Source organism: Muscardinus avellanarius (genome assembly GCF_963383645.1).
Source record: "Muscardinus avellanarius genome assembly, chromosome: 12".
NCBI classification, from domain to species: Eukaryota; Metazoa; Chordata; class Mammalia; order Rodentia; family Gliridae; genus Muscardinus; species Muscardinus avellanarius.
Window position 1 is genome coordinate 26,070,787 of NC_137798.1, and position 24,856 is coordinate 26,095,642.

The 24,856-nt window shown below is 44.9% G+C and overlaps 1 protein-coding gene and 1 pseudogene across 2 annotated transcripts in view; one reads left to right on the forward strand and one right to left on the reverse strand.

Moving 5' to 3' along the window:
- Positions 1 to 236: 236 nt before the first annotated feature.
- Positions 237 to 788, reverse strand: LOC308271129 (large ribosomal subunit protein uL22-like; annotated as a pseudogene). The gene has a single exon. The product of its transcript is annotated as a large ribosomal subunit protein uL22-like (transcript).
- A 2,841-nt stretch (positions 789 to 3,629) lies between these two features.
- Positions 3,630 to 24,856, forward strand: part of RPGRIP1 (RPGR interacting protein 1) — a gene marked incomplete at both ends in the record, with an annotated part of 59,930 nt that continues 38,703 nt past the window's right edge. The window contains 6 exons of the mRNA XM_080707082.1: positions 3,630 to 3,727; positions 7,503 to 7,604; positions 14,612 to 14,791; positions 18,285 to 18,390; positions 21,848 to 21,871; positions 24,086 to 24,232. Of these exons, the coding sequence (XP_080563208.1) occupies positions 3,630 to 3,727; positions 7,503 to 7,604; positions 14,612 to 14,791; positions 18,285 to 18,390; positions 21,848 to 21,871; positions 24,086 to 24,232 (657 nt within the window). The remainder of the gene's footprint in view (positions 3,728 to 7,502; positions 7,605 to 14,611; positions 14,792 to 18,284; positions 18,391 to 21,847; positions 21,872 to 24,085; positions 24,233 to 24,856) is intronic.

Sequence of the window (24,856 nt, forward strand, 5' to 3'; positions counted from 1 at the left end):
ACCCAGGGGCTTTTCTACCTCTGGGCTATACTCCCAGACCTATTTTATACTTTATTTGGAAACAGGGTCTCACTAAGTTGCTGAGAGCCTCACTAAGTAGCTGAGGCTGGCTTCGAACCTGTGCGATCCTCCTGTCTCAGCCTCCCAAGCGCTGGGATTACAAAGGTGAGCCACCACGCCCGGCGAGAGTGTCTCTTCTTTTTTTTTTTTTACTTTTAATTTATTCTATGCTGAATTTATTCCCGTGCCATTCATTTTTGTTTCTTCAGTTTCTTCTGCGATATCTTTTTCTTCTGTGCAGCCTCCTCTTCTGGTTTAGGAACAGTTTGCTCCTTCTCAGTGAGACTCATCTCAGTGTGGCCGGGGAGCTCACGTACGGGTTAATCTACCATGAGCTCTGTATGTTCGGCGACGTATCTTAGGGGCTTTGTTCACCTGGATGTGTTTGATGACCAGAGAATCAACATCTAAGTCCTTAAGTTCAGCATTGCTTTCTGCATTTTTAAGCATGTGCAGCAAAAATTCTGAACTCTTTTTGGGCCACCGACCTGGTGTCCAACCCCACTCTTTGGCCTGGGCACACCTACCAACTCCACCGTTGTAAGGCCGGAATGACACACACTGATTCTATAAAGTGACATCTCTCAGATACTTGGTGGCTTTTCGGATCTGCATACCCTTGATGGCCTGGGCAGTTTCACGGGAGTTCTTAAAATGAACACGTAGATTTGAACCTCTTGATTTGCATGATTTTGTGGGGTTTTCTGGTCAAGAGAGTAGCAAACCATTTTCACAGATCACCTCAGGCCGCTTACAGGAAGAGGAAGCGAGGGTTTCTATTTTCTGAGGCTGTTCTCCAATATGCAGTCCTTCTGTCTTAGCCTCCCAAGTGCCATGTCCGCCTTTTTTTGTTTTGAAACATCTTATTAAATTGCTGAGGCAGCTTGGAACTTGGGATCATTCTGACTCAGCTTCCTAAATACTGGGATTACAGACATTCACCCCCATGATGTTTTGAAAGCTCATTAATATTGTAGCTTAATTAATGTTAATTGGTCTTTTCTTTTCTTTTGAGGGTCTGGAGATGGACCCCAGGAGCATTCAACTTCAGAGCTACACCCCCTGCCCTATTTTTTATTCTTTACTTTGAAACAGGGTCTCACTGAGTTGCGGAGGCCTCACTAAGTAGCTGAGGCTGTCCGTGAACCGCGATCCTCCAGTCTCAGCCTCCCAAATGATGGGATTACAAGCGTGCACCCACACCCCCAGCTCATGTTTTAAGTTTTTGTTTGAAAATAGGTTCTCACCAAATTGCCAGGAGCCTCACCAAGTTGTTGAGGTTGGTTTCAAACCTGTGACCCTCCTGTTTCAGCCTCCCAAGAACTGAGATTACAAGCATGTGCCACCATGCATAGTTACTCCTAGCCCTTTTATTCTTTGTTTGGAAACAGGGTGTCTCTAGGTTAGAGTCTGTCTAAATTGCTGAAGCTGGTCTTGAACCTGCATGCTTCTTGTCTTAGCCTCCCAAATAATGGGAGGGCTATAGGCGTCCTTCCACCCCTGGGACCCAGCTCCACTCCGATGCTTTTTCTGACAAATAATGTTCTTGTATTGGCTAATTGCATTTTGTTTCTATATCCATCCTCATTTAGATTTTGGGTATTTTTTTTAATTTTTGTATATTTTAAACAATGTAGTTACTTATATGCACATAAAAGTTTGTGTGGAAGGGAATGGAGGGGTATGGAACCCAGGGGCCTCTACCTCTAGGCTATACCTTCAGACCAATTTTTTTTTTTTTTTAGAACTGGGGATGGAACCCAGGTGTATTCTACCTCTGAGCTACGCCCCCAACCCTATTTTTTATTCTTTATTTTGAAATAGGGTCTTATTGAATTGCAAAGGGTGTCACTGAGTAGCTGAGGCTGTCCATGAACTGAGATCCTCCTGTCTTAGCCTCCCAAATGCTGGGATTGCAAGCATGGGACACCATGTCCAGCTTTCTATTTTATTTTTATTTGTTAAAACAGGGTCTTACAGCCAGGTGCACACTTGTAATCCCAGCATTTGGGAGGCTAAGATAGGAGGATCTAGTTCGTTGACAGCCTCAGCTACTTAGTAAGGTCATTTGCAACTCAGTGAGACCCTGTTTCAAAATAAAGAATAAAAAAAAAGGGATGGGGGCATAGTTCAGAGGTAGAATGCCCCTGGGTTCAATAAGCCAGGCATGGTGGCACACACTTGCAATCCCAGCATTCCGGAAGCTGATACCGAAGGATCCTGGTTCGCAGGCAGACAGCCTCAGCTACTTAGTGAGGCCCTCTGCAACTTAATGAGACTCTGTTTCAAAATAAAGAATAAAAAATAGGGCTAGGGGTATAGCTCGGAGGTAGAATGCCCCTGGGTTCCATCCCCAGTACTGCAAAAAATAAAATAAAATAAAATAAAAATAGGGGTGGGGAGCCGGCGTGGTTGGTGCACGCTTGTAATCCTAGCATTTTGGAGGCTGAGACCCGAGGATCACTGTTCGCGGACAGCCTCAGCTATTTAGTGAGGCCCTCTGCAACTTAGTGAGACCCTGTTTAAAATAATGGAAATACAAGGCAGGGGGTGTAGCTCGGAGACTTAATGTCCCTGGGTTCAATCCCTAGTATCCCAAAACAAAACAAAAGAACATGAAACAAAGGTAGAAAGAAAGAAAGATGGAAAGAAAGAAAGGAAAGAGAAGAATAAATTCAGGCATGGAGGCACAAGCTTGTAATGCCAGTACTTGGGAGACTGAGATAGGAGGATCGTGGTACTAGAGATGGAACTCAGGGGCATTCTACCTCTGAGCTACGCCCCCAGCCATATTTTTAATTCTATTTATTTATTTATTTATTTATTTATTTATTTATTTATTTTATTTTGTGGTACTGGTGATGAAACCCAGGGGCTTTCTACCTCCAGGCTATACTTCCAGGCCTATTTTATATTTTATTTTTATGTATTTATTTTTGCGGGTCTGGGGATGGAACCCAGGGGCATTTGACTCCGAGCTATACCCCCTGCCCTATTTTTTTATTCTTTATTTTGAAACTGGGTCTCACTGAGTTGCAGATGGCCTCACTAAGTAGCTGAGGCTGTCCGCGAACCGTAATCCTCAGGTCTCAGCCTCCTGAATGCTGGGATTACAAGCGTACGCTACCATGCCTGGTTCTATTTTATATTTTATTTGGAAACAGGGTCTCACTAAGTTGCTGAGAGCTTCACTAGTAACTGAGGCTGGCTTCGAACTTGTGATCCTTCTGTCTCAGCTTCCCAAGTACTGAGATTATAAGTGTGTGCCACTTGCCAGGCTTGGAACACACTTGTAATCCCAGTAGTCGGAAGGCTGAAACAGGAAGATCATGTGTTTGAAGACAGCCTCAGCAAGTCGTGAGACTTTCAACCTAGTGAGACTCTATTAAAATAAATAAATAAATAAATAAATAAATAAATAAATAAATAAAATCAGGCTGCAGGTGCAGCTCGGAGGAAGTTTCTCTGGGTTTAATCCTCGGTACCACACACAAAATGCAATTTTTTTCAAATTACATTCTTTCAGGACTTCAGGTAAGAATATGAAATCTCTACCACCCTCAGGCAGGATGAGCCGGCAGGAACTGCAGGAAAGTCTGTTTCAACTTCGTGAGGAGCACATGCTGGTGAAGGAGCTCTTCTGGAAGCAAAAGCATGAAATCAAAAGGTATATATAGTTTTTCTTAAATTGTTGTTGATATTATTAATTATTGTACTGGGGATTGAACCTAGGGGCATTCTACCTCTGAACTGCTTTCCCAAACCTATTTTTTATTCTTTATTTTGAAACAGGGTCTCACTATGTTGCAAGGGCCTAACTGCCATGCCCAGCTTCATTATTATTATTATTATTATTATTATTATTATTATTATTAATGTGGTACTGGGGTTCCTGGAATCCCTTCTACCTCCAGGCTACACTCCCAGACCTATTTTTTTATATTTGTGTTTGGAAACAGGGTCTCTTAAACTAGCGAGGGTAGCTTCGAACCTGCGCGATCCTCCTGTCTCCTCCACCTCCCAAGCGCGGGGATTGCAAGCATGCGCCACCACGCCCGGCTTCATTAAAAAATTTATTTATTTATTTATTTATTTTTTTTTTTTTTTGCGGGTCTGGGGATGGAACCCAGGGGCATTTGACCTCTGAGCTATATCCCCTGCCCTATTTTTTATTCTTTATTTTGAAACCAGGTCTCACTGAGTTGCAGAGGGCCTCACTAAGTACCTGAGGCTGTCCGCGAACCATGATCCTCCAGGTCTCAGCCTCCCGAATGCTGGGATTACAAGCGTGCGCCACCACGCCCGGCTCTAAAAAATTTAAAGTAATAAACCAGAACAGTGGTTCATGTCTGTAATCCCAGTACTTGAGAGGCAGAGACAGGGGATCATAGGTTCGCGGACAGCCTCAGTATTTAGGAAGACTGTCATTAACTTAATGAATCATGTCTCAAAATAAAAAACAAAGAACATTTGTATTGACTCAGCAATTCTATTTCTAGTAATTTATTATATATAGTATATATAAAATATATAAATAAATATAAATATATATCTAAATATATATATATATTATATATTTTTTCTGGTACTGGGAATGGAACCCAGGGACATTCTACTCCTGAGTGACACCCCCAGCCCTAGTTTTTTATTCTTTATTTTGAAACAGAATCTCACTGAGTTGCAAAGGCCTTACTAAGTAGCTGATGCTGGCTACAAACCATGATCCTCCTGTCTCTGCCTCCCAACTGCTGGGATTACAAGCCTGTGCCACCTACCTGGCTCAGCATTATTCTTTATTTTGAAGCAGAGTCTCACTAAATTGCAGGGGGCCTCATTAAGTAGATGAGGCTGGCCTCGAACCTGGATCCTTCTGTCTCATCCTCCCAAGTACCGAGATTACATGCCCAGGTTCTCACAGTTCTAAAAGCTAGATCAGGGTACCAACATGATGCAGACCGCCTTCCTAGCTTGCAAACTCTTTTTGTTGTGGCATCACTTGGTAGAGAGGTAGACAGGAAACTTTCCTTCTTTCACTGATTTTTTTTTGTGTGTGTGTGTGGTACTGGTGATTGAACCCAGGAGTATTCTATCTCTGAAATACATCCCCATCCCTATTTTATTTTAAAACAGGGCCTCGTTAGGTTGATGAAAATCTCACTTTTTTTTGTGTGTGTGGTACTGGGGATGGAACCCAGAGGCATTATATCTCCGGGCTACACCTCCAGCCCTATTTTATAATTTATTTGGAAACAGGGTCTCACTAAGTTGCTGAGTCTCACTAAGTAGCTGGGGCTGGCTTCCGAACCTGCAACATCCTCCTGTCTCATCTTCCCAAGCTCTGGCATTACAAGTGTGTGCCACCACGCCTGGCTTTCCTTTTTTTTTTTTTTTTTTTTTTATGGAACCCGGGGCATTCTTCTAGTGACACTCCCAGCCTTATTTTTTATTCTTTATTTTGAAACAGGGTCTCACTGAGTTGCAAGGGGCCTCACTAAGTAGCTGAGGCTATCCATGAACCACAATCCTCCTGTCTCAGCCTTCCAAAAGCTGGGATTATAAGCGTGAACCACCATGCCTAGCTCCTATTTTTATTTTGTTTTTTTAAATTATTTATTTATTTATTTATTTATTTATTTACTTATTTTGTGGTCCTGGGGTTCCTGGAAGTCCTTCTATCTCTGGGCTACACTCCCAGAGCTATTTTTTATATTTTTATTTAGAAACAGGGTTTCTTAAACCAGCGAGGCTCTCCTGTCTCTGCCTCCCAAGCGTGGGGATTACAAGCGTGGGCCACCATGCCCGGCATCCTATTTTTATTTTGAAATGGGGTATTGCAAAGTTGATGAGAGGCTTGCTACTTGTTGAAGCTGTCCTTGAACCTGTGATCTTACTGTCTCAGCCTCCCAAATCTATGGGATTATAGACATACACCACCAGGCCCAGATTTTTCCTTCTCTTATTGTAAGGCCACAGTTCTATCTGATTAGGGTTTCATTCTTTTGACTTCCTACATGCCAGGTGTGGTGGCACACACTTGTAATCTAGTACTTGAGAGGCTAAGACAGGAGGATCACAGTTTTTTGGCCAGCCTCAGCAATTTAGAGAGGCTACTACAATTTAGTGAGGCCCTTTGCAGCTCAGTGAGACCCTGTTTCAAAATAAAGAATAAAAAATAGGGCTGTAGGTGTAGCTCGGAGGTAGATGTAGATGCCCCAGGGTTCCATCCCCAGTACCAGGGGAAAAAAAAAATCAAGATCAGCCTGGGCAACTTAACAGGTCCGTTTCTCAAAATAAAAAATAAAAAGGAGCCAAGTATGGTGGTGCACACCTATAATTCCAGTACTTGGGAGGCTGAGACAGGAGGATCACAGGTTTTTCAGCAAATTTGCCAGGCCTTCTGCAAATTAGTGAGGCCCTGTCTAGTTCACAGACAGCCTCAGCTACATAGTGAAGCCCTTTGCAACTCAGTTAGACGCAGTTTTCAAATAAAATAAAGCCGGGCGGTGGCACACGCTTGTAATCCCAGCATTTGGGAGGCTGAGACCGGAGGATCATGGTTTGTGGACAGCCTCAGCTACTTAGAGAGGCCCTTCGCACCTCAGTGAGACCCTGTTTCAAAATAAAGAATAAAAAGTTGGGCAGGGGGTGTAGCTCGGAGGTCAAATGCCTCTGGATTCAATCCCCAGACCCGCAAAAATAAATAAATAAATAAATTAAAAATAAATTTAAAAAAATAATAAAAGATCTGGGATGTTGCTCAGAGGTAGAATCCCCCTGGGTTTCATCCCCAGTACCACCTAAATAAATACATAAATTTAATAAATACATACAGAAATACATACATAAATAGTTTATAAAAAGGCCTAGGGGTGTAGCTCAGAGATAGAATGCACCTGGGCTCCCTCTTCAGTGTCATGAAAGAAAAGGAACAAAGAAGGAAAGAAGGGAGGGAGGGAGGAAGAGGACAGAGCTCTGTGATAGAACATCCCTGAGTTCAACCCCCAGCACTGCTAAACTAATTAACTTTACTTATATTTATCGTTTTTATTCGTGCATTGTAGTATCACATCATAATGTAAATCCTGTTGTCAGTGACCTATATGCACACAGCACTTGGCGCGCCCTCCCCCGCCAGCCCATTACCGCTCTTTTAAATTGGTACTTTCTGTTTCTTTTGTGGCTATAAATCGGTATGGAAATAAATATACAATTCTAAAATAAATATATATGCAAATACATTGGGGAAAGACCTCCCGATTCCGTTTACTAAGATGTGTGCGTGATCACCGTAGCGGAGGGATGGACACCACGGTGTCGCCCGGGGACGGAGAACCGTTTTGGTGTGATTTCTGAGCCACGGTCGATCTATTCGTATCACGATCGACGCCTCGTCACTAAAGCTGTAGAAACCCAAGAGGAACCCGCCTTCTCTCTTGCCACAGGCTGAGCGCGACCTTACTCGGATTCGCCGCCGCGGGCCGGGAGCTGCGGGCGGCCGGGAGGCCGAAGTCCGAACCCGGCGGGCGGCGCCCCCCGCGCCCCCGGTCCCTCGCCCCGCCCCCAGCCCGTCGCCCCGCCCCGCGCCCCGCGCCGCGCCGCGCCCCGCCCCCCGCGCCGCGCCCCGCCCCCGCCGCCCGCAGGGAGCCCACGCCGCCCCCCGCCCCGGCCCCCGCCCCGGCCCCCGCCCGCGCCCCCAGCGGGCGTCCGCAGCTGCGCTCCGCGGGCCCGGGCCGGCCGAGGCCCCAGGGTGAGGGTGGGGCGGCGCCCCGGGACCGGCGAGGGGGGGGGGTCCACTGCCCGCCACGGTCTCCGCCCTTCTGTGTGCCGTCCGCTACCCCATCTTGTTCCTTTGTTCTGCCTCGACTTCCTAGACCTCCCTAAAATCTCTTTTTCCCGAGGGGGATGTCAGGTTTAAAAACCTCAGTTCAGGGCTGGAGATAAGAGTTGAGGGGTAGGGCGCCTGCCTAGCATGCCCAAAGCCGGCTCCCCCCGCAGCAGCAGCAACACACGCACACAGTTTCCAATAGGAAAGGTCTGCGGAGCTCGAGAAGAGATGCAGAGGAAGCTGTGGTCCTGCTCCGGCGTGCGTGGGCCCTCTGCTCAGGCTCGGTGGCTGGAGAATCAGGGTTTCCAGAACCCTGTGCCTCTGGAGCTCGCTGCTTAGCCTTCTGGGGAAGTGGACTCTTTGTTTGTTTGGTACTGGGGTTCCTGGAAGCCCTTCTACTCCGGGATACACTCCCAGACCTATTTTTACATTTTTATTTGGAAACAGGGTCTCCTAAACCAGCACGCACGGCTGGCTTCGAACCTGCGCGATCCTCCTGTCTCTGCCTCCCAAGCGCGGGGATGACAAGCGTGCGCCACCACGCCCGGTGGAAGTGGACTCCTTTGAAACCCAGGTCAAACCTAAGTCCATGCTCTCCCTCAAAACACACACACACGCACACACGCGCACACACACACATAGAATTCGCACAAAATATCTCGGGGCTAGCTGGGTGTGGTAGGACACGCTAGTAATCCCTTTACTTGGGAGGCCCAGACTAGAGGATCGCAGGTTCTAGGACAGCCCCAGCTACTGAGGCCGTCCGCAAATTTGAGACCCTGTTTCAAAATAAATAGTTAAAAAGCTGAGTGTAGTGGCCCTCGCTTTTTTTTTTTTTTTTTTTGGTGGTACTGGGGTTCCTGGAAACCCTTCTACCTCCTGGTTACACTCCCAGACCTATTTTATCTTTTTATTTGGAAACAGGGTTGGCTCCGAACCTGTGTGATCATCTTCCTGTCTCCGCCTCCCAAACTCAGGGATTACAAGCATATGCCACCACCCCGTGGCTCTCGTTTTTAATCCCAGTATTTGGGAGGCTGAAACAGGAAGTATCTTTTTTTCGAGGACAGTCACAGGAAGTACTGAGTCATCAACGTAGACAATGTTTCATAACAAAAATGAAAAATAGGGCTTTGGGTACAGCTCGGAGGTAGACTGTCCTAGGTTCAATCCCCAGTACAGGGGGGAAAAAAAAATCTCAAAAGCCGGGTGTGGTGGCATATGCTTGTAATCCCAGTCCTTGGAAGGCTGAGACTGGAGGATCACAGGTTCTTGGACAGCCTCAGCTACTTAGTGAGATCCTTCACAACTTAGTGAGACCCTTTTTCAAAGTTAAAGAATAAAAAATGCTGGTTGTATCCCAGAATTTGGGTACTGAGAGTGGAAGATGGGGGTTCCCGGACAGCCTCAGCTACTTACTGAGGCCCTTCACAACTCAGTGAGACCCTGTTTCACAAGTAAAGATCGAAAATATAGGCCGGGCGTGGTGGTGCACCGTAATCCTAGCATTCGGGAGGCTGAGACCGGAGGATCGCGGTTCGCGGACAGCCTCAGCTACTTAGTGAGGCCCTCTGCAACTCCGTGAGACCCGGTTTCAAAATAAAGAATAAAGGCCCGGCTCGGTGGCGCACGCTTGTAATTCCTGTGCCTGGTAGGCAGAGACAGGAGGATCATGCAGGTTCGAAGCCAGCTTCGCTGGCTAAAGAGACCCTGTTTCCAAATAAAAATATAAAATAGGTCTGGGAGTGTACCCCGAAGGTAGAAGGGACCCCAGTACCACCCCCCCCAAAAAAAAATAAAGAATAAAAAATAGGGCAGGGGTTGTAGCTCAGAGGTCGAATGCCCCTGGGTTCCACCCCTATACCTGCAAAAAAAAAAAAAAAAAAGAAAATATAGGGCTGGGAGTGTAGCTCGGAGGTACAATGCTCCCTCCATCCTCAGTACCTAAAAATAAATAAATAAATAAATAAAAATAAATAAAAAAATAGAGCTCGGGGTATAACTGGGAGGTAGAATGCCCTGGGTTCAATTCCCAGCACCATCTAAAAAAAGGAGAAAAAAAGAAAAGAAAAGAAAGAAAAAAACATTTGGGCTTAGATTCCCAATGCCCATTCCTGAGGTCCAGGCCTAGCAGTCAGCTACAAAGGACCAGTGTGGTTTCTTCTTTTCCTCTACCAAATGACTGAGGCTGAGCCTTTTTTCTGGCTGCTGTGAAACCCAACACTGAATATCCATGAATATCCAGAGTGAAGACACCTCATTTCCATGGATCTACAGCAGGGGTGAATGAGTCTGCGTGAAGGAAATCTACTGTTGATATTTTATTTAAATTCTCATTCCCCCTCCTCCCCCTCCTCCTCCCCCTCCTCCTCCCCCCTCCTCCCCCTCCTCCCCTCCCCCTCCCCTCCTCCTCCCCCTCCCCTCCTCCTCCCCCTCCCCCTCCCCTCCTCCTCCTCCTCCTCCTTCTCTCTCTCTCTCTCTCTCTCTCTCTCTCTCTCTCTCTCTCTCTCTCTCTCTGTAGTACTGGGGATGGAATCTAGGGGCATTCTACTTACAAGTTATAACACCAGGCATGTTTTATTCTTATGTTTGGAACCCAAGTTGCTGTGGCTGGCTGCAAACCTGTGATCCTCCTGTCTCAGCCTTCCAAGTACTGGGGTTACAAATCTGTGTCACTGCACCTGGTTCTCTTTCTCTCTCTCTCTCTCTCTCTCTCTCTCTCTCTCTCTCTCTCTCTCTCTCTCTCTCTCACACACACACACACACACAGAAGATTGAACCCTAGGGCATTCTACTCCAAACTACACCCCAACCCCTTTTTTATTATTATTATCATTATTATTATTTGTGGTACTGGGGATTGAGCCCAAGGGCATTCTACTTCCAATCTATACCCCCAAGCCTGTTTTTTATTTATTTATTTACTGTTGATCTGGGGATGGAACCCAGGGGCATCTGACCTCCGAGCTACACCCCCTGCCATATTTTTTATTCTTTATTTTGAAACAGAGTCTCACTAAGTTATAGAGGGCCTCACTAAAAATAGCTAAGGCTTCCAAGAATCACTATCCTCCGGTCTCAGCCTCCCGAACACTGGGATTGCAAGCGTGCCCCACCGAGCCCAGCTTCCAGGCCTGTTTTAGTTTTATTTTGAAACAGGGTCTTGCTAGGTTGATGGGAGTTTCACTACCTCCTGAGGCTGTCCTTCAATCTGTAATCCTCCTGTCTCAGCCTCCCAAGAACTGGGATTATAAACCCCACGCCCCCACAGTGTGTGGATCTTCTGTCTACACTTTCAGGGCCCAGGGACAGGCCCAGCTACACCGCCCCTCCCGCATTCAAGGAGCCTGTGACAAATGGAAACCCTGGAGTGGAAGTCAGCAGTGAGCCCGGAGAGCTGTAAGTCCTCTGCATTTATCACACCATTGCCCCTGCAGCTGTAGTCAGAAATACCAAGTGACTTAAACACTGAATGTGGCTGATTTCCCCATAAACACGAAAGCCAACTCTAGGTCAGATTCCATCAGGGTTAAAAGTAGAAAACAGCCGGGCATGGTGGCACACGCTTGTAATCCTCGCGCTTGGGAGGCTGAGCAGGAGGTTCGCGAAGGTTCGAAGCCAGAGGCTGGCTTAAGAGACCCTGTTTCCAAATAAAAATGTAAAATAGGTCTGGGAGTGTAGCCCGGAGGTAGAAGGCCCCTGGGTTCCATCCCCAGTACCACCAAAAAAAGAAAAAGAAAAGTGGAAAACAATATCTGGGCATGGTGACACAAGTTTGTAATCCCAGTACTTGGGAGGCTGACAAAGGAAGACTGCAGGTTCGAGACCAGCCTCAGCAATTTTGTGAGGCCCTCTGCAACCTAGTGAAACCCTGTTTCAAATTAAAAAAGGGCTCAGAATGTAGCTCAGAGGCAGAATGCCCCTGAGTTCAATCCCAGTACCACACTCAAACACACATACAGACACAAAGAATAGAAAAATAAAACAATTTCTCTGTTCTCTGAGGAAAGGAAAAGAAAGGGCCTTTTCTATTTATTCATTTATTTATTTATACTGCAGAGTGAACCAGGGGCATTCCACCTCATAGCTACACCTTCAGCCCTACTTTTGTTTATTTATTTATATGGTACTGGGGATGAAACCCAGGGGGCCTTCTACTCAGAGCTAAGCCCCCAGACCTATTTATTTATATTTTATTTAGAAACAATGTCTCACTAAGTTGGAAAGGGCCTCACTACGCTGTCAGGCTGGTTTTGGACCTGTGAACCTCCTGTCTCAGCCTCCCAAGTACTAGAATTACAAGTATGTACCACCACACCCAGCTCTTATTTTATTTTTGTTTTTTCTGTGCTGGGACTTCAACCCAGGCCTTTGCACTTGCTAGGCAGATGTTCTATGATTGAACCCAGGGGCATTCTACCTCTGAGCTACACCCCCAGACCAATTTTTTCTATTTTCTTTTTCTGTGTGTGTGGTACTTGGGAGTAGAACCCAGGGGCTTTCTATCTCCCAGCTACACCCCAGCCCTATTTTATATTTTATTTGGAAACAGGGTTTCACTAAGTTGCTGAGAGCCTCACTCAGTAGCTGAGGCTGGCTTCAAACCTGTGCGATCCTCCTGTCTCAGCCTCGCAAGTGCTGGGATTACAAGTGTGCACCACCACGCCCGGCTTCCTATTTTATGATTTATTTGGAAACAGGGTCTCACTAAGTTGCTGAGAACCTCACTAAATAGCTAAGGCTGGTTTCGAACCTGTGTGATCCTCTTGTCTCAGCCTCCCAAGATCTGGGATTACAAGAATGCGCCACCACACCCGGCTTTATTATTTATTTTGAAACAGGGTCTTTTTTTTTTTTTTTTTGTGGGTCTGGGGATGGAACCTAGGGGCATTCTATCTTTGAGCTACACCCCCTGCCTTATTATTTATTCTGAAACAGGGTCTCACTAAGTTGTGGAGGGCCTCACTAAGTAGCTGAGGCTGGCCGTGAACCGCGATCCTCCGGTCTTAGCCTCCCATGGGATAACAAGCCTGCGCCACCACCCCCGGCTTCAGACCTCAATTTTATTTTATTTTATTTATTTGTTTATATTTTGGTGGTACTGGGGGTGGAACCCAGGAGCTTTTCTACCTCCGGGATATACTCCAAGACCTATTTTATACTTTATTTGGAAACAGGATCTCACTAAGTTGCTGAGAGCCTCAGTAAGTCACTAAGGCTGGCTTCGAACCTGTGCGATCCTCCTGTCTCAGCCTCCCAAGTGTTGGTATTACAAGTGTGGGCCACCATGCCCGGCTGACCTCAATTTTATTTTTTACTGATTTATTTTTTGGTGGTACTGGGGTTCCTGGAAACCCTTCTACCTCTGGGCTACACTCCCAGACCTATTTTATCTTTTTATTTGGAAACAGGGTCTCTTAAGCCAGGGAGGCTAGCTTCGAACCAGCACGATCCTGTCTCCACCTCCCAGAAGGGGATAACCATGCCTGGCTAAATTTTATTTATTTATTTATTTATTTATTTATTTATTTATTTATTTATTTATTTTTGCGGGTCTGGGGATGGAACCCAGAGGCATTTAACCTCCGAGGTATACCCCCTGCCCAATTTTTTAATTCTTTATTTTGAAACAGGGTCTTACTGAGTTGTGGAGGGCCTCACTAAGTAGCTGAGGCTGTCCGCAAACCGCGATCCTTCAAGGCTCAGCCTCCCGAATGCTGGGATTACAAGCATGTGCCACCACGCCCGGCTTCAATTTTATTTTATTTTATTTTATTTTTATTTTTATTATTATTTTTTTTTTTTGTTGGTACTGGGGTTCCTGGAAGCCCTTCTACCTCCGGGCTACACTCCCAGACTTAGTTTATATTTCTGAAACAGGGTCTCTTACGCCAGCACGGCTGGCTTCGAACCTGCGCGATCCTCCTGTCTCCGCCTCCCAAGCGCGGGGATTACAAGCGTGCGCCACCACGTCCGGCCTTCAATTTTATTTTGAAATAAGGTCTCAAACCTGGTGTGGTGGCGCAGGCTTGTAATCCCATCATTCCAAGGCTGTGACCTGAGGATCGCGGTTCAAGCCATAGCTACTTAGTGAGGCCTTGTTTCCAAATAAAGAATAAAAAATAGGGCAGGGGTTGCCGGGCTTGGTGGCGCACGTTTATAATCCCAGCATTCGGGAGGCTGAGACCTGAGGATCGCGGTTCACGGCCAGCCTCAGCTACTTAGTGAGGCCCTGTTTCAAAATAAAGAATAAAAAATAGGGCAGAGGGTGTAGCTCGGAGGTCAGATGCCTCTGGGTTGCATCCCCAGACCCACACACATACACACACAAGAAAAGAAAAGAAAAGAAAGAAACAAGGTCTCATTAGATTTTTTTTGAGAATCTCACTACTTGCTGAGGCTGTCCTCAAACTTTTGATTCTCTTGTCTCAGCCTCCCAAGTACTGCACCACCACGCCAGGCTTAATGCTCCTAATTTCTTTCTTTTTTTTTTTTTTTTAGTTACTGAGGATGGAACTCAGGGGCATTTTACCTTTGAGGGACACCCCCAACCCTTTTTTTATTCTTTATTTTGAAACTGGGTCTCAGTGAGTTGCAAAAGGCCTCACTATGTTGCTGTCTGTGAACCCAGATCCTCCTATCTCAGCCTCCCAAATGCTGGGATTACAAGCGTGCGCCACCACGCCCGGCTAATGTTCCTAATGCTAACAGTAAAATTCCTTTCAGTAAAGTCGTGATTTTGACTGAGCCCGTTGGTCTGTGTATGCCTAACAGCGCCCACATAACGGCCAACAATACTGTGCAGGTGGAGGAACCACCCACGTCTCCTGAGAAGATGGGGCCCAAGTATGAGCATTTCGAATGCACAAGCTCCCTGGCGTGTGCTCAGAAGGCTGAGGAACTTCGGTAAGGTGACATTCCGCACCGCATAAGCATAATGCACTGAAAAAGTAGGAGAGTCTTATTTGCACCTTTCTTCCATCTCAGAGGAAAAGAGAGCATTTGAAATTAAATTTAGTCTGAGAAGTAGACCTGGGGTCTTACCAGGTTATAAAGTGAATTAACCTAACAAGGAAGATTCTGTATCATCAAAAATTTGCTGTTTTATTCATAGGAGGAAAACTCTTTCATCCTCATTCCCAGATAGAGGTCCTCAGCACTCACCGTGCATCAATTCCTGCAGAATTTTTCTTAAAAATAGACTATATCTGGACGAGGTGGCACACGCATGTAATCCCAGTACTTCAGAGACTATGACAGGAAGATCACAAGTTCAAAGCTGGCCTTGGCAACTCAGAGAGGCCCTCAGGAACCTAGCAAGACACTTTTTCCAAATAAAAATTAAAATTAAAATCAGGCTGGAGCTGGGCGTGGTGGTACACGCTTGTAATCCCAGCATTTGGGAAGCTGGGACAAGAGGATCGCGGTTCACGGACAGCCTCAGCTACTTAGTGAGGCCCTTCGCAACTCAGTGAGACCCTGTTTCAAAATAAAGAATAAAGAATTAGGGCTGGAGGTGTACCTCAGAAGTAGAGTACCCCGGGGTTCCATCCTGAGACCCGCAAAAAAAAAAAAAAAATCAGGCAGGCTGGGGATGTAACTCAATGGTAGAGTGCCTCTGGGTTTAATCCCCAATACCACAAAGAAAAACCCCCAAATTTTATTTTATTTATGTATTTACTTATGTATGTATTTATTTACTTAATGTGTGTATGTTACTGGGGATTGAACTCTGGGGCATTCTACCTCTGATCTACATCCTAGCCCTATTTTTTATTTTTTACTTTGAGATGGGTTCTCACTAAATTGCAGAAGGCCTCACTAAATAGGTGAGGTTGGCTGCAAATCTGAGATCCTCCTGTTTCAGATTCCCAAGTACTGAGATTATAAGCATATGCCACCATACCTGGCTAGTGTTGGTTATTTATTTATTTATTTATTTATTTATTTATTTATTTATTTACTTTGGTGGTACTGGGGGTGGAACCCAGCGGCTTTCTACCTCCGGGCTACACTCCTAGACCTAGTTTATATTTTATTTGGAAACAGGGTCTCACTAAGTTGCTGAGAGCCTCACTAAGTAGCTGAGGCTGGCTTCGAACCTGTGTGATCCTCCTGTCTCAGCCTCCCAAGTGCTGGGATTACAAGCAGGCACCACCACGCCCGTCTATTTTTTATTTTGAAACAGGGTCTTGCTGAGTTGCTGAAGGTGTTGCTAAATGCTCAGGCGGAGCTGTGTGTGGCTTCAGCTACTTATTGAGGCCCTCTGCAACTTAGTAAGACCCCTTTTCAAAATAAAGAATAAAAACAGGGCTGGGGGTTTAGCTCCGAGGTACAATACCCTGGGTTCTATCCCCAGTACCCCCTCCCCCCCACACAAAAATTGCTGAGGCTGGCCTGGAACCTGCAATCTTCCTGTCTCAGCCTCTCAAGTACTGAGATTACAGGCGTACACACCACACCCAGTTGGGCAATTACTATTACAGCTGCTGTGCTGCCTGGCAAGGTGGTGTATGCCTGTAATGTCAGCTACTGGGGATGGCTGAGGAGAATGACAAGTTTGAGGCCAGCCTAGACAATTTAGCAAGACTCTATCTCAAAATAAAATCTTTATTTATGTACTTATTTACTTATTTATTGCCTCTACCTCCAAGCTATGCCCCCAGCCCGATTTTTTATTTTTATTTTTATTTTTATTTTTATGGTTCTCAGGATGGAACCCAGGGGCTTTCTACCTTTGGGCTACACTCCCAGACCTATTTTTATATTTATTTATTTATTTTATTTTATTTTTTTGTGGTACTGTGATGGAACCCAGGGGCCTCCTACCTCTGGGCTACACTCCCAGGTGTATTTTACATTTTATTTGGAAACAGGGACTCACTAAGTGGCTGAGGCTGGCTTCGAATCTGGACAATCCTCCTGTCTCAGCCTCCCAAGCGCTGGGATTACAAACATGCGCCACCACGCCTGGCTTCCTATTTTATATTTCATTTTGAAACAGGGTCTCACTAAATTGCTGAGAACCTAATTAAGTAGTTAAGGCTGGCTTCAAACCTCTGCAATCCTTGAGTCTCAGCCTCCCAAGTACTGGGATTAAAAGTGTGTGTCAAAGCCGGGCGTAGTGGTGCACACTTGTAATCCCCGCGCTTGGGAGGCTGAGGCAGGAGGATCGCACAGGTTCGAAGCCAGCCTCAGCTACTTAGTGAGGCTTTCAGCAATTTAGTGAGACCCTGTTTCCAAATAAAATATGAAAAAGGTCTGGGAGTATAGCCTGGAGGTAGAAAGCCTCTGGGTTCCACCCCTAGTGCCACAAAAAAAAAAAAAAAAAAAGTATGTGCCATGCAGGGCGTGGTGGGGCACGCTTGTAATCTCCCGCCCTTGGGAGGCAGAGACAGGAGGATCGCGCTGGCTTAAGAGACCCTGTTTCCAAATAAAAATATAAAAGTAGGTTTGGGAGTGTAGCCTGGAAGTAGAAGGGCTTCCAGGAACCCCAATACCACCAAAAAAAAAAAAAAAAAAGTGTGTGCCACAATGCCCAACTTGATTTTTGATTTATTTGGAAACAGGGTCTTACTAGGTTTCTGAGAGCTTCGCTATGGGGCTGGCTTTGAACCTGCAATCTTCCTGTCTCAGCCTCTCAAGGACCCAGTATGAAATGGTTACAAGCACCCAGACGTAATGGTTAAAAAAAAAAAAAAAAGCCTAGGGCCAGGTGAGGGGTACATACCTGTAATCCCAGTACTGGGAGGCATTAGCCCTAAATTTGTGATCCTGCTGTCTCAGCCTCCTAAGTACTGGGATTACAGGCATGTGCCACTATGCCAAGATGAGAAAGATCTTCTTTTGGTGTTCAGTCAAGGAGCAAAGATGACTAACACTTTATTCTCAGATAGAATATTTTATTTTAGCCAGGCGTGGTAGCACATGCTTGTAATTCCTGCGCTTGGGAGGCGGAGACAGGAGGATTGCGGATTGCGTGGGTTCTAAGCCAGCCACGCTGGCTTAAGAGAACCTGTTTCCAAATTAAAAAAAAAAAAAAGTATAAAATAGGTCTGGGAGTGTAGCCTGTAGGTAGAAGGGCTTCCAGGAACTCCAGTATCACCAAAAAAAAAAAAAAAAGAAGAATATTTTATTTATTTGTTTGTTTATTTATTTTAGGTACAGGGGATGGAACCCAGTGGCATTTTACCTCCGAGATATACTCCTAGCCCTATTTTTTTATTATTTATTTTGAAACAAGGTCTCACTCATTTGCAAAGGGCCTCACTAAGTAGTAGCTGAAACTGTCCTCGACCTAAGATCCTCCTGTCTCAGCCTCCCAAATGTTGGGATTATAAGCATGCACCACCCTCCTGGCAGATAGGATATTTTAGTAGCTTCCTTTTTTTTTCTACAGAGCTTCCATTAAGGAGAATGTGGAGCTGATTCGACTTAAGAAGCTGTTACATGAAAGGGATTTGTCCTTAGCAGCAACAAAAACACAGCTGACACAAGTCCAAGAGGTGAGTAGCTCTCATCAGCCTTGTTTTGTGGAAGAAAAACCCAATTAATTAAGATATTCGTATTATTTTCTTCATTTTTCATATAGGATACCAAAATTCAGATATCATAATTAAGTTACTTGTTTAAAACCAGGCATGAAAGCTGGGCGTGGTGGCACATGCTTGTAATCCCAGTGCTTGGGAGGCTGAGACAGGAGGATCACACAGGTTCAAAGCCAGCCTCAGCTACTTAGTGAGGCTCTCAGGAACTTAGTGTGTCCCTGTTTCCAAATAAAGTATAAAAGAGGTCTGGGAGTATAGCCCAGAGGTAGAAAAGCCCCTGGGTTCCACCCCCTGTACTACAAAAAAAGAAAAAAAAAATAGCCAGGCATGGTAGCACATGCTTATAATCCTAGCATTCAGGAGGCTGAGATCAGAGGATGGTGGTTTGTGGATAGCCTCAGCTTCTTAGTGAGGCCCTCCATAACTTAGTGAGACATTGTTTCAAAATAAAGAATAAAAAGTAGGGCAGGGGATGTAGCTCAGCCCCTGGGTTCCATCCCCAGATCCACTAAAATAAATAAATAAATAAATAAATAAATAAATAAATAAATAAATAAACCAGGAACGGTGACACACGCCTGCAAATCCCAGTTCATGGGAGGCTTAGACAGAATGGCAGGTTTAGGGCCAGTTTCAGCAATTTAGCCATACCCCATTTCAAACTAAAAAATAAAAAGGGCTGGGAGTGTAGGTTGGCGGGAAAATATTCCTGGGTTCAATCCCAGGAAATTAAAAAAAAAAGTTAACTTGTTTAAGATCACTCAATTTGCCAGGTGTGGTGGCGCACGCTTGTAATCTCTGTGCTTGGGAGGCAGAGACAGGAGGATTGTGCAGGTTCGAAGCCAGTAGTGCTGGCTTAGGAGACCCTGTTTCCAAATAGAAATATAAAAAATAGGTCTGGGAGTGTAGCCCGGAGGCAGAAGGGTTTCCAGGAACCCAAGTACCACCAAAAAAAAAAAAAAAAGAAAAAAAAAAAAAGAAAAAAAGATCACTCAATTTAAATTTATAGGAGATATTAAAATTCCAGCCTTTTAAAGAAAGTCCATTCTTTTCCCAGTATTTCCCATTATGTCCCATTAGGAAGAAGGCACAGGCCCTGCCTGCTAATGTGGAAGGCCAGGTGTCCTGGCCCACAGGTGAAATCCCAGAACTTGGTAGGCTGAGACAGGAGGATTGCAGGTTTGAGAACGACAGCAGCCAGTAGTGAGACTTTCAGCTACCTAACAAGACCTGTTTCAAAATAAAAATTAAAATAAATAGGGCCGAGGTTGTAGCTCAGAGATAGAATGCCACTGGGTTCAATCCCCTACTAAAGAATAAAAAATAAAACTGGTTGGGGGTATAGTTAGAAGGTAGAAAAGCTCCTGGGTTCAATTTCCAGTACCACAAATAAATGCATAAGTGACAAATTGGGGCAGCAAGGGTGTAAGTAAGAGTTGAACACTATTTTTTCTTTTTGGTGGTTCTGAAGGTGGAAACCAGGGGCTTTTCTACCTCTGGGCTATACTCCCAGACCTCTTTTATACTTTATTTGGAAACAGGGTCTCACTAAGTTGCACAGAGCCTTACTAAGTAGCTGAGGCTGGCTTCGAGTCTGTGTGATCCTGGAGTGTCTCAGTCTCCCAAGTGCTGGGATTACAAGTATGTGCTGCCACGCCCGGCTTTAATTGAACACTATTTATTTATTTTTTTTGGTGGTACTAGGGGTGGAACCCAGAGGCTTTCTATCTCCGGGCTATACTCCCAGACCTTTTTTATATTTTATTTGGATACAGGGTCTCACTAAGTTGCTGGAAGCCTTAATGAGTAGCTGAGGTTGGCTTCGAACCCGTGCGATCCTCCTGTCTCAGTCTCCCAAGCGCGGGGATTACAAGCGTGCGCCACTACGCCCGGCTGAACACTATTTTTTTAATATAAGAAAACATTTTTAGCTTGGCATGGTGGCACATGCCTGTAATCCCAGTACATGGGAGGCTGTGACAGGAGAAGTATTGAAAGTTCAAAGCCAGCCTCAGTAATTTAATGAGGCTCTCAGCAAGTTAACAAAACCCTGTTTTCAAATAAAATGTAAAAATATGGCATGGGGTGTAGCCTGGAGGTAAAAGGCCCCTGAGTTCCATCTTCAGTACTACAAAAAAAAAAAGAAGAAGAAGGAGGAGGAGGAGGAGGAGGAGGAGGAGGAGGAGGAGGAGGAGGAGGAGGAGGAGGAAAAAGAAACATGTGTTGATATTGAGAAGTAGGCCTATGCCCTATGCAGTGTACTGGGATGTAAAAAGTAAAAGGAGCCAGCATGGTGGCTCATGCTTGTAATCCCCGCAGACAGGAGGATCCGGGTTCGCGGCCAGCCTTGTTACTTAGTGGTGAGGCCCTGTGCAATTCAGTGAGACCCTGTTTCTCTTTTTTTCTTTTTTTTTTTTTTTTTGGTGTGTGTGTGGTAGTGGGGATGGAACTGAAGGGCATTCTACCTCCGAGATATAACTCCAGCCCCATTTTTTTTTTTTTTTTTTTTTTTTTGCAGGTAGATAGAACCCAGAGGCATTCGACCTCTGAGCTACACCCCCTGCCCAATCTATCTTTCTTTCTTTCTTTCTTTCTTTCTTTCTTTCTTTCTTTCTTTCTTTCTTTCTTTCTTTCTTTCTTTCTTTCTTTCTTTGTGGTACTGGGGTTCCTGGAAACCCTTCTACCTCCGGGCTACACTCCCAGTCCTATTTTTATATACTTTTTAAATTTGGAAACAGGGTCTCTTAAACCAGCAAGGCTGGCTTTGAACCTGTGCGATCCTCCTGTCTCTGCCTCCCAAGCACAGGGATTACAAGAAGCGTGCGCCACCACGCCTGGTTTATTCTTTTATTTTTGAAATATGATCTTACTGAATTGCAAAGGGCCTCACTAAGTAGTTGAGGCTGTCTGTGAACCACAATCTTCCTGTCTCAGCCTCTCAAGTACTGGAATTACAGGCGTGGGCCACCATGCCTGGCTCTAGAATAATTTTTTGTATGTGTGGTACTAGGGATTGAACTCAGGAGCATTCTACCTCTGAGCTACACCCCCAACCCAATTTTTTATTCTTTTTTTTTTCTCTCCTCTTTTTGCAGTACTGAGGATGGAACCCAGGGGCATTCTACCTCTGAGCTACACCCCCAGCCCTATTTTTCATTGTTTATTTTGAAACAGGGTCTCACTGAGTTGTAAAGGGCCTCACTAAGTAGCTGAGGCTGACCATGAACCGCGATTCTCCGATTCTCCGGTCTCAGCCTTCCAAATGCTGGGATTACAAGCATGCGCCACCACACCCGGCTAGATTTTAAATTTTTTAAGATAAATATTAAACATTTATATTATAGAGGTAAATGTCAAACATATATAAAATTGATTATATTGAATTGAATCAGTAAAACAATATTTTTTCTTCCAGGCATATGAAACCCTGATCCAGAAGGTACTTGATAAAGATTCTGTGGATCTTTTTCTTAATAGTTACAATAATTAAACCCAAAGAAATCCATATTCATCTCCAAAGTAACATAACACATCCATTTAATCAATCGAGATATATATATATATATATATATATATATATATATATATATTGTGTGTGTGTGTGTGTGTGTGTGTGTGTGTGTGTGTGTGTGTGTGTATTGGGGATGGAACCCAGGGGCATTCTACCTTCTAGTTACACCTAAAACCCTATTTTTTTTTTTTTTTTTTTTTTTTTTTGCAGGTCTGGGGATAGAACCCAGGGGCATTTGACCTCCAAGCTACACCCCCTGCCCTATTTTTTATTCTTTATTTTTGAAACAGGGTCTCACTGAGTTGCAAAGGGCCTCACTAAGTAGCTGAGGCTGTCCGCGAATCGCAATCCTCCAGGTCTCAGCCTTCCGAATGCTGGGATTACAAGCGTGCGCCACCATGCCTGGCTCCAACCCTATTTTCTCTTTCTTTCTTTCTTTCTTTCTTTCTTTCTTTCTTTCTTTCTTTCGTTCGTTCTTTCTTTCTTTCTTTCTTTCTTTCTTTCTTTCTTTCTCTCTCTCTTTCTTTTGCGGTACTAGGGATGGAACCCAGGGCCATTCTACCTCTGAGCTATACCCATAGCTGTATTTTTTAGCCTTTTTATGTTTTTTTATTTTATTTTATTTTTTTATTTATTTATGGTACTGGGGCTGGAACTCAGGGGCTTTTATACCTTTGGCATATACTCCCAAACCTATTTTATACTTTATTTGGAAACAGGGACTCACTAAGTTGCTGAGAGCCTAAGTAGCTGAGGCTGGCTTTCAACCTGTGCAATCCTCCTGTCTCAGCTTCCCAAGCGCTGGGATTACAGCTTCTAGAGATGACATGTCAGTTTCCCAGGGGGTAAGGAAGGAATGCATTATGATCAAAATCCAGTAGCCATGGCCAGGCCTGATGGTGCATGATTGTAATCCAGCATGCGGGAGGCTGAGACCAGAGGATCGCGGTTCGTTGTGGACAGCTTCAGCTAATTAGTGAGGCCCTTTGCAAGTTAGTGAGACCCTGCATCAAAATAAAGAATAAAAAATAGGCCGGGGAGTGCAGCTTGGAGGTCGAATGCCCCTGGGTTCCATCCCGAAACCTGCAAAAATAAAACAAAAATAAATAAATAAAATAAAATAGGGTTGGGGTTGTAGCTTGGTGTACTCTGATAAACCCAGTATTTGGGAGGCTGAGACAGGAGGATCACAGGTTTGAAATCAGCCTCAACAAATAAGTGAGGCCTTTGGCAATTAGTGAGGACCTGTTTCCAAATAAGAAATAAAATCGAGTCGGGGTTATAATTTGGAGGTAGAATGACTCTGGGTTCAATCCTCAGTACACCCCCCACATCAATCTACTTATAAGTCTCTATATATCAATCCAATAGCTTAGAAAGTGACACCTAAGCACGCTTGTAATCCCAGCATTTGGGAGGCTGAGACAGGAGGATCACAGTTCGCGGACAACCTCAGCTACTTAGTGAGGCCCTCTGCAACTCAGTGAGACCTGTTTCAAAATAAAGAAAAAAGCCGGACGTGGTGGCACATGCTTGTAATCCCAGTGCTTGGGAGGCTGAGACAGGAGGATCTCACAGGTTCAAAGCCAGCCTCAGCTACTTAGCGAGGCTCTCAGCAACTTAGTGAGACCCTGTTTCCAAATAAAGTATAAAAAAAGGTCTGGGAGTATAGCCCGGAGGTAGAAAGCCTCTGGGTTCCACCCCCAGTACCACCAAAAAAAAAAAAGAAAAAAAAGAAAAAAAAAGAAAAAGAAAAAAATAGGGCAGAGGGTGTAGCTTGGAGGTCGAATACCCCTGGTTCCATCTCCAAACCCATACAAAAAAAAAAAAAAAGAAAAAAACCCCAAAAAAACAAAAAACAAACAAACAAAAAAAACCAAAGAGACACCTAATTTAGAGCCAAGGATTAATTTGGACCTTGGAAAACATAAGGCTCCAGGGACAAATTCCAGTTGCCCAAAATGGAAAATCCTCCCTGATGGGAAACAACGAAGACTTTCAGAGACGTGCTGAGGTGAAACAAGGTCGGCTGGCAGTGCAAAGACGAAACTATTTGCTGCAATCCTTCTCTGGGACATGCTGGGAGTGGCGGGCGGCTGGTGTCTGAAGGTCAGTCCCATGGCAACTTTCCTTTGGCCCCAGAATCAGGGGATCCTGAGCGCGGCCCATGAAGCTCTCCTTGGGCAAGTGAGTGAACTCAGGGCGGAGCTGAAGGAGGAGAGCAGGAAGGCCGTGAGCCTGAAGAGCCAGCTGGGAGATGCGTCCATCCTGCAGACAACTCTGAAAGAGGTAAATAGTGACTGGGGAAGGCCATCAGATGTGCTATATGGCCGGGCGTGGTGGCGCACCTTGTAATCCCCGCGCTTGGGAGGTGGAGACAGGAGGATCGCACTGGTTCGGAGCTGGCTTAAGAGACCCTGTTTCCAAATAAAAATATAAAAATAGAAGCCAGGCGTGGTGGCACATGCTTGTAATTCCAGCATTTGGGAGGCTGAGACCGGAGGATCACGGTTTGTGGACAGCCTCAGCTACTTAGTGAGGCCCTCCGCAATTTAGTGAGACCCTGTTTCAAAATAAAAGAATAAAAAAAATAGGGCAGGTGGTGTTACTCGGAGGTCAAATGCCCCTGGTTTCCATCCCCAGACCCACAAAAAAAAAAAAAAATATATATATATATATATATATACATATATAATATATGTGTATATATTATATATATACACTCTCAGATATATATATATATATATATCTGGGAGTGTAGCCCGGAGGTAGAAGGGCTTCCAGGAACCCCAGTATCACACACACACACACAAAAAAGTGCTATATGCCAGTTTCAGAGGTATTGAAATGTGCATCTTAGAAACAGTTTAAGTCTTTTTTTTTTTTTTTTTTGCAGTACTGGGGATGGAAACC